We start from the raw sequence: 8,346 nt of genomic DNA on the forward strand, positions 1-8,346 counted from the left end.
TACAGTATCTGGGTCCTTATAAGAAAATTGAATTTGCAAGCCTCCGGTTCTTTCCCTGCTGAAAATCGGGTCCAGGTATATGCGCACATCACACGGGCTACAGCGGTACAGAACGTAATGATCATACTGACATCATGAACACATGCAATTTTGCATCTAATTTATGTTAAGAAAAAATGAATGGAAAGTCAGATTTTTTTTTAATTCAAGAGGAAATCAGTTTTACTGAATTAAATCTGTGAATTCAGAAGTTTAAAAATCAGTAGAAAGTTATTTTAATGATCCATATTTGGAGGGGATATACAGAATACATTCAACGGTTGCCTGCTCCTTCTGTTCTCTCCACTCGCTCTCCCTTCCTCCTTGTAAAAGTTTGCCAAATGAAGGATGTTTATGTACCTCACGTGGATCAAAGTAGGACCTTGCTAGCAGGTTCTCCAGATGAATGTATCTCTCTGGTTGGGTTTGTTTTAGCATAATCATGGGGTCAGTCTGCCGTAGCAAAGATCTAGCAGCACCCAACTCACGAAGTTCAATCAGCTCTAAAACCACCTGCAGAAAGAACACAGGACAAAAAAAACATATTTCAAAATTTTTAGTAATATATGCCAAGCTTAGTTTTGTGGATACACAAAGCACAATACTGATTTTTTTCAAAAAGTAAGAGATTCTTCAACAGCACCTCCCAAATCTGTGACCTCTACCATCTAGAAGGACAAGGGCAGCAGGCACATGGGAACCACCAACTCTAAGTTTCCCTCCAAGTCACACACCAACCTGACTTGGAAATATATCGCCATTCCTTCATCTTCACTGGGTCAAAATCCTGGAACTCCCTCCCTAACAACACTGTGGGAGTACGTTCACCACACGACTTGCAGCGGTTCAAGAAAGCAGCTCACCACCACCTTCTCAAGGGCAATTTGGGATGGGCAATAAATGCTGGCCTTGCCTGTGACGCCCACATGCCGTGAATGAATAAAAAGAAAGATTCACCAAGAACAAGATATACTTGAACTTTGTAAAATCACTTTCTCTACATAAATCCAACTGTTGACTCGCAAAGGCAAACTTTTTTAAATCTAGAGAAATAATGCCATGGAATCTTTTACATCCACCCGAGGGGGCAGACAGGGCCTCGGTTTAACGCCTCATCCGAAAGACAGCACCTCTGACAGTGCAGCACTCTCTCAGTACTGCACCGGGAGTGTCAGCCTAGATTTTGTGCTCAAGCCTCCGGCACAAGTGAACTCTGCTTCATTCACACTGCTAAGAGAGCAATGGTAACGCACCATTGCTGGAGCTGTATCTATTTACATGGCCTCCAGCTCTGATATATCATTTATATCATTTAACTTATGATTTTTTTTCTTTGCATTTTGTCTTGTGGCATGTTTGGGCATGGTGCATTGCTGTTGAAATCTTGAGCTTGCTGGTTTGGCACAGGATTTGTACTTTGTTGTACGAATAAATCCGGTCTTAAGCCAATGAGAAATTAGAAACCTTGATCACTGAAGTAAACCTGAGTTTTGTGGTGATGGCTAGAAAATGTTTTTTGGTAACGAGCTCTGTTACCGTGGAAGCTGATGTTTGCTGCAATAAGCATCAGTGTCTGGAGTCCTTGGTACCAGACGTCAGGCTTGGCAACATTTAGAGAACTGGTAACTCAAAAGGGAGGGGCGATTCACAGTGCACACATTTCCCTTTCAGGCAAGAATTACCCATCACAGTACAGAAACACTCACAGCCATGACAACACAAGTAAGGAATTGGATCCCCTCTCCCCACCTTTTTATTTATAACATTTGATTATTAGAAACTAGGGGTGCCTAAAAATGTATATGGCTTTTAAATGATAAGTTTTGTTTTCCTGGGAAGCTTGCATTAGAATTTGAGACCGTCTTTTTAATCAGTTAGATTAGGTGAAACATAAACATTCCACACGGGGGCCCATAGGATGGTCCTGCCAGGCTAGTTATCTGTTGTTTGTAAGTTAGGGTTTTGACTTTGTTAATGTATCTTTAATTTGGCCAGTGAAGGCCCAGCCTAGGTTTCTTCCATTATTACTAATAACCATATTATAATCTCCACAGATAGAATTTGGAGTTTGTTTAGCAGAACTGCTTGTGAAGATAATTAAAAGTTAATTAGGAAAAGACAAAGAATGAAAGGAATTTGAGGAGGATAAGGTATCTATCTTAGAATGGGCCATTTGCTAGATGAAGGCGAGATAGCGACTGGTTAATGTGCGACAGCTCTGGCTGGGGCCATGATTAAGAGGGACAGGCCTTGTACTTGCTGGGAAAAAGGGGAGAGAGTAAAAAGAGATAAGATGGATTCCAATGGAAGAGCCTTCAAAATGTAAAAACAAGGATGAAGGATGGGGAGGGCTTTCATCCAAACACCAAGACAAAGAACTTAAGCTGTCATTGGTTGATGCAGTTTTGGAGGAACCTCTATAGGTTAAATGGTCTTGTCAATAACTTGGCCTCAGGCCCACCCCTAAAAAGAGAATAAAAAGTGACACCCCAAGGGCTTGCACACAGACGGTGGAAGGGAGAGCCGAACAGCTGGTCGAACACTCTTTTAAGAGTGATCCCATGCTCACCATCGAAGGCCCGAAAGAGAGAAAGAGAGAGACCAGAATCCAGAGAACTATTTATGCATGCCAGCTGTCTGTCCGGTCGGGTCCGGTACCAGCTGCTTGTCACAGTCATGTGTTTTTGCTGTATTACTAGTGTGTTATATTCCGTCCTAAACTCTGATTAAACACAATATGCCCACCATATTGGTTTGCACTCGATCCTGTTTACCAGATACGTGAATCTCTACATGATTAATTAGCTTACCTGTTCGTACAAATCGATGAGAGTTTTATCCGGCAGCTTCAGTGACTGTATGGCCTGTAACACTGTGTCCCAGTGGCCGCTGTTTATATCCGCAACAAAACTCTCAATACTGTCCACGGTGTTTAAGGAGACTGTGGTCTCTTCTTGTAAAGTCGCTAAGGTCCGGTGCAAATTGTTCTCCTTCAGGTACTGCATGATCAGGCGGACAACACTATGAATAAAGAAAATGCAACTCCATTAATGCATGAAACAAAGCAAATATACCAGGCACGCTAAATCTATTTATATTGAAAAATCTTACATCTGTGCACACCTCCTGTCTAATTTTCCCATTATAAATGCCTATGTCCACATTTAGAAAGGAGAACGAACTTGCATTGCGCCTTTCACGACATCTCAAAGTGCTTTAAAGCCAATGAAGTATTTTTGAAGTGTAGTAATGTAGGAAACATGGCAGCTAATTTGCACAGGAAGCTCCCACGAACAGCAATGACCAGATTATCCATTTTAGTGATGTTGGTTGAAGGATAAATGTTGGCCATGATACCAGAACTCCCCTGCTCTTCAAAACTGTGCGAGGGGCTCTATTACGATCACCTCAAAGGACAGATGGGGCCTCGATTTAATATCTCATCTGAAAAACGGTCACTCCGACAGTGCAACACTACCTCAGCACTGCACTGAAATGTCAGCCTAGAATACTCAGAGGCGATAGTGCTACCCACTGAGGAAAGGCTTGCACTTTATAATTGATAGGCAGGTTCTATTATTAATGCAGACACAGGAATTTATAATGGTAAACATAAAAATAAAGACAGGATGTATGACACCCTGGTCCAATTACCCGCACCCGCTCACCTCACTTCACGCAAGGTTTTCATTCTGGGGATGTGGGTGTTGCTGGCAAGATCAGCATTTATTGCCCATCCCTCGATGCCCTTGAGAAGGTGGTATTAATACAACTGAGTGGCTTGCTAGGCCATTTCAGAGGGTAGTTAAGAGTTAACCGCGTTGGTGTGGGACTGGAGTTACGTATAGGCCAGATCAGGTAAGGATGGCAGGTTTCCTTCCCTGAAGGACTTTTAAGTTACACAGCACCTTATCACATATGTCAACACTTCACGTTTAATTAATTTTAAGTGCAGTGACCATTGGATAAACAGGCAAATTGTACACATTAAGATCCCACAAAAAGCACAGGGATCAATGACCACTTAAAAACAGTAAACCCTGGCAATATACTGTAGCTCAGTCAGCATCTGTAAAGAGGAAAAGATGACAGGTACACACCCAAAATGTCACAAGATGCCTATTCTCTTGGCCTTTCTATCTAGAGGACTAGAATACAAGGAGGTAGAAGTTATGCTACAGCTATACAAAGCCCTGGTTAGACCACACCTGGAGTACTGTGAGCAGTTCTAGGCACCACACCTTAGGTAGGATATAATTGCCTTGGAGGGAGTGCAGCGTAGATTTACCAGAATGACACCTGGACTCCAAGGGTTAAATTACAAGGAGAGATTATACGATCTAGGGTTCTATTCCCCTGAATTTAGAAGGTTAAGGGGTGATTTGATCGTAGTTTCAAGATATTAAGGGGAACTGATAGGGTAGATAGAGAGAAACTATTTCCACTGGTTGGGGATTCTAGGACTAGGGGACACAGCCTAAAAATTAGCGCCAGGCCTGTTAGGAGTGAAATTAGGAAACAACTCCACACACAAACGGTGGTAGAAGTTTGGAGCTCTTTTCCATAAATGGTAATTGATGCTAGGGTCAATTGTTAATTTTAAAACTGATAGATTTTTGTTAACCAAACATTAAGTGATATGGGGCAAAGTGTGTATATGGAGTTAATCACAGATCAACTACGATCTCATTGAATGGCAGATAACTAGAGGGCACAGATTTAAGATGACTGGCAAAAGAACCAGAGGCGACATGAAGAAAAATGTTTTTACGCAATGAGTGGTTAGGATTTGGAATGCACTGCCTGATAGGGTGGTGGATACAGATTCAATAGTAGCCTTCAAAAAGGAATTGGATAAATAAATGAAGGAGAAAAAATTGCAGGGATATGGGGAAAGAGCGGGGGAGTGGGACTAACTGGATTGCTCTTCAAAAGAGCCGGCGCAGGCTCGATGGTCCGAATGGCCTCCTTCTGTGCAGTACTATTCTATGATTCTACAACAAACTCAAGGAACTAAATGGCCTACGCCTGCCTGTTCCTATGTTCTAGATGCTGACTGATCATCTGTGTATTTCAAGCATTGTGTTTTTAAATCGCAGATTTTCAGCTTCTGAAGTCCTTCCTCTTTTATTTCAATGACCATTTAATCCATGTTTGGAGGGAGAAGAATGTGTCCAGGACATCAATAGCAATGGGCAATAAATGTGGCCTTGTCAGCACACCCCACATCCAGAGAGATCACACAGACAAATAGATAAATTAAAAAACAGTATCGACACCACAGCTGGCCCTGCATCACGCTATTTACAACATGTGATTTAGTGGTTTGAGGTTAGCATCAGGGCTACAGGTTGGTGCTAGGGTTAGAAACCGCCACTGACAGCACATTGTCAATATTAGAACCCATTATTGGCAATGCCATAGTCGCTGGACAGGTCCATAAAAACTACCAGAATGGTATCAGGGATGAGGAATGTCAGTTATGTGGAGATGAGAGAAGCTGGAATTGTTCTTAAAGCAGAGAAGGTTAAAGGAGAGATTTAATAGAGTTGTTCAAAATTATGAAGGCTTTTGATAGAGTAAATAAGGAGAAACTGCTTTCAGTGGCAGAAGGGTTGGTAACGAGAGGGCACAAATTGAAGGCAAGAACCAGTGGGGAGAGGAGGAGAAATTGAGCAGCAAGTTATGATGATCTGGGATGCACTGCCTGAAAGGGTGGTGGAAGTAACTTTCAAAAGGGAATTGGTTATAGACTTCAAAAGGAAAGATTTGCAAGACTATGGGGAAAGAGCATAAGAAATAGGAGCAGGAGTAGGCTATTCGACCCCTCGAGCCTGCTCCACCATTCAATAAGATCATGGCTGATCTTCTACCTCAACTCCACTTCCCCGCACTATCTCCATATCCCTTAATATCCAAAAATCTGTCAATCTCCATCTTGAATATACTCAATGACTAAGCCTCCACAGCCTCTGGGGTAGAGAATTCCAAAGATTTACCACCTTCTGAGTGAAGACATTTCTCCTTATCTCAGTCCTAATTCTGAGACTGTGACCCCTGGTTCTAGACTCCCCAGCAAGGGGAAATATCCTCCCTGCATCTACCCTGTCAAGCCCTGTAAGAATTTAGTGTGTTTCAATAAGATCACCTCTCATTCTTTTAAATTCTAGAGAATATAGGCCTAGTCTACTCAATCTCTCCTCATAGGACAATCCTGCCCATCCCAGCAATCAGTCTGGTGAACCTTTGTTGCACTCCCTCTATGGCAAGTATATCCTTCCTTAGGTAAGACCAAAATTGTACACAGTACTCCAAGTGTGGTCTCACCAGGGTCCTATATAATTGCAGCAAGACATCTTTACTCTTATACTCAAATCCTCTTGTAATAAAGGCCAACATACCATTTGCTTTCCTAATTGCTTGCTGTACCTGCTTGTTAACTTTCAGTGATTCGTGCACAAGGACACCCAGGTCCCTCTAAACACCAACAATTGCCAATCTCTCACCATTTAAAAAATACTCTGCTTTTCTATTTTTCCTACCAAAGTGGATAACTTCACATTTCTCCGCATTATATTCCATTTGCCATGTTCTTGCCCACTCACTTAGCCTGTCTATAGCCCCTTGAAACCTCTTTGCATCCTCCTCACAACTTACATTCCCACCCAGCTTTGTATCAGCAGCAAACTTGGATATATTACATTTGGGCCCCTCATCCAAATCATTGGTGTAGATTGTGAATAGCTGAGGCCCACGCATTGATCCTTGCGGTACCCCACTAGTTACAGCCTACTAACCCAAAAATGACCCATTTATTCCGACTCTCTGTTTTCTGTCCGTTAACCAAGCATAGGACTGGGACTAATTGGACAGCTCTTTCAAAGAGCTGGCACAGGCACGATGAGCCGAATGGCCTCCTTCTGTGTTGCATGATTCTATAACATAAAACAGTACTGACACCACAGCCCGCCCCCCAGACCGGGTGATAACATCTGATTTAGCAGTAAGTGTGAGAGGGTATGATTAAAGGTTGGGAGTTAGTATTCAAGCTATGGGTTGATGCTAGGGTTAGAAACTGCCATTGGTAGCCGCTGTCAATAGTGGAGAATACTTAGTGCTGACGTCACAAGGCGAGCCCATTAAAAATAAACCCCAGAAGTTGTATCTACACATTGAGATCTTTAAATCCACCACCTGGCCAGGCAAATGGAACACACAGCATGGCACAGAATTTTACAGCACAGGAACGTAGGTGTTTATGTTCCACACGAACCTCCTCCCATCCCTCTTCATCTCACCCTAAAGGCATTTCCTTCTTTACATGAGGGAGAAAGAAATAGAAGTTTCTTCTGAATTCCCTATTGGATTTATTAGTAACTATCTTATATTTATGGCCCCTAGTTTTGATCTCCCCCCACAAGTGGAAACATCTTCTCTACCTCTACCCTATCGAACCCCTTCATAATCTTAAAGACCTCCATCAGGTCACCCCTCAGCCTTCTCTTTAAATGGAGAAAAGAGCCCCAGATTTCTTTCAATGCAGCCTCAGAATTACTGCATTACCAACCACAGCTGCAAATAATGCAGATTATTAATTCATTGATTTAACTATAGATAGATAGGTATTTATTTATTTAAAAAGCTCAGATTTTGGAGCCTTTTTGCTACAAGTGGCGCCGCGCGCTCCAAGGCTCGAGCCGCTAACGGCCGCGCGTTCCATTAACGGCCAAGCCCGGGGCTTGAAACATTCGAATTGCTCCCGTGCACGGTTCAAACCGGTCGCTTACTCCGCCGATTCAATTTCTATCGACATGTCGGCCGGCCTGCAGGACGCTGCCCGTTCCCTTCACCGTCCAACAGAAGATTTAATTAGTGGACCAAAGCAACTCCGCAGGCCGCGGCTCCACCACGATCTACGTCCGCAGGCCGCGGCTCCACCATGATCTACTTCCGGGGTAAGCCGGAAGTGAGCTCTGCACCAATCAATGGCAGAGGACTATGTGTCTAGTGTAGTCCTTTCCTTTCTAACTCATTCTGTAAGGGAGGGAGACATTGGGTTTGCCCCAGTATCTCCAAACAGAAGTGCCCCCCACCTTTTAGAGGGGCATAACTAATAAAGAAAACTAAAACATAAAATAAAGGAAACTTGTATAAACTTAAATAATAATGCTGTTGCCCTTGTCCAGTACACACTCCTGCGGTAGCCACCGGTCGCGGAAAGCCTCGAGTACCGGCGGACACCATGTGCTCCTTTTCCAAGGACACCCTAAGTCCAATTTTAAAAGCGATTCCCAACACAACATTCTA

The 8,346-nt window shown here is 43.0% G+C and overlaps 1 protein-coding gene across 1 annotated transcript in view; it reads right to left on the reverse strand.

Moving 5' to 3' along the window:
• smu1a (SMU1 DNA replication regulator and spliceosomal factor a) overlaps window positions 1-7,994 on the reverse strand; it is a 28,213-nt gene extending 20,219 nt beyond the window's left edge. Inside the window, exons 1-3 of the mRNA XM_085992658.1 lie at window positions 7,827-7,994; window positions 2,850-3,060; window positions 400-552 (exon numbers count right to left, since the gene is read on the reverse strand). Of these exons, the coding sequence (XP_085848784.1) occupies window positions 400-552; window positions 2,850-3,060; window positions 7,827-7,852 (390 nt within the window). The 5' untranslated portion in view covers window positions 7,853-7,994. The remainder of the gene's footprint in view (window positions 1-399; window positions 553-2,849; window positions 3,061-7,826) is intronic.
• Between the last annotated feature and the right edge of the window lie 352 nt (window positions 7,995-8,346).

Source organism: Somniosus microcephalus, chromosome 1 (assembly GCF_052327205.1).
Source record: "Somniosus microcephalus isolate GS21.2 chromosome 1, FLI_Smic_1.0, whole genome shotgun sequence".
Taxonomy (NCBI): Eukaryota; Metazoa; Chordata; class Chondrichthyes; order Squaliformes; family Somniosidae; genus Somniosus; species Somniosus microcephalus.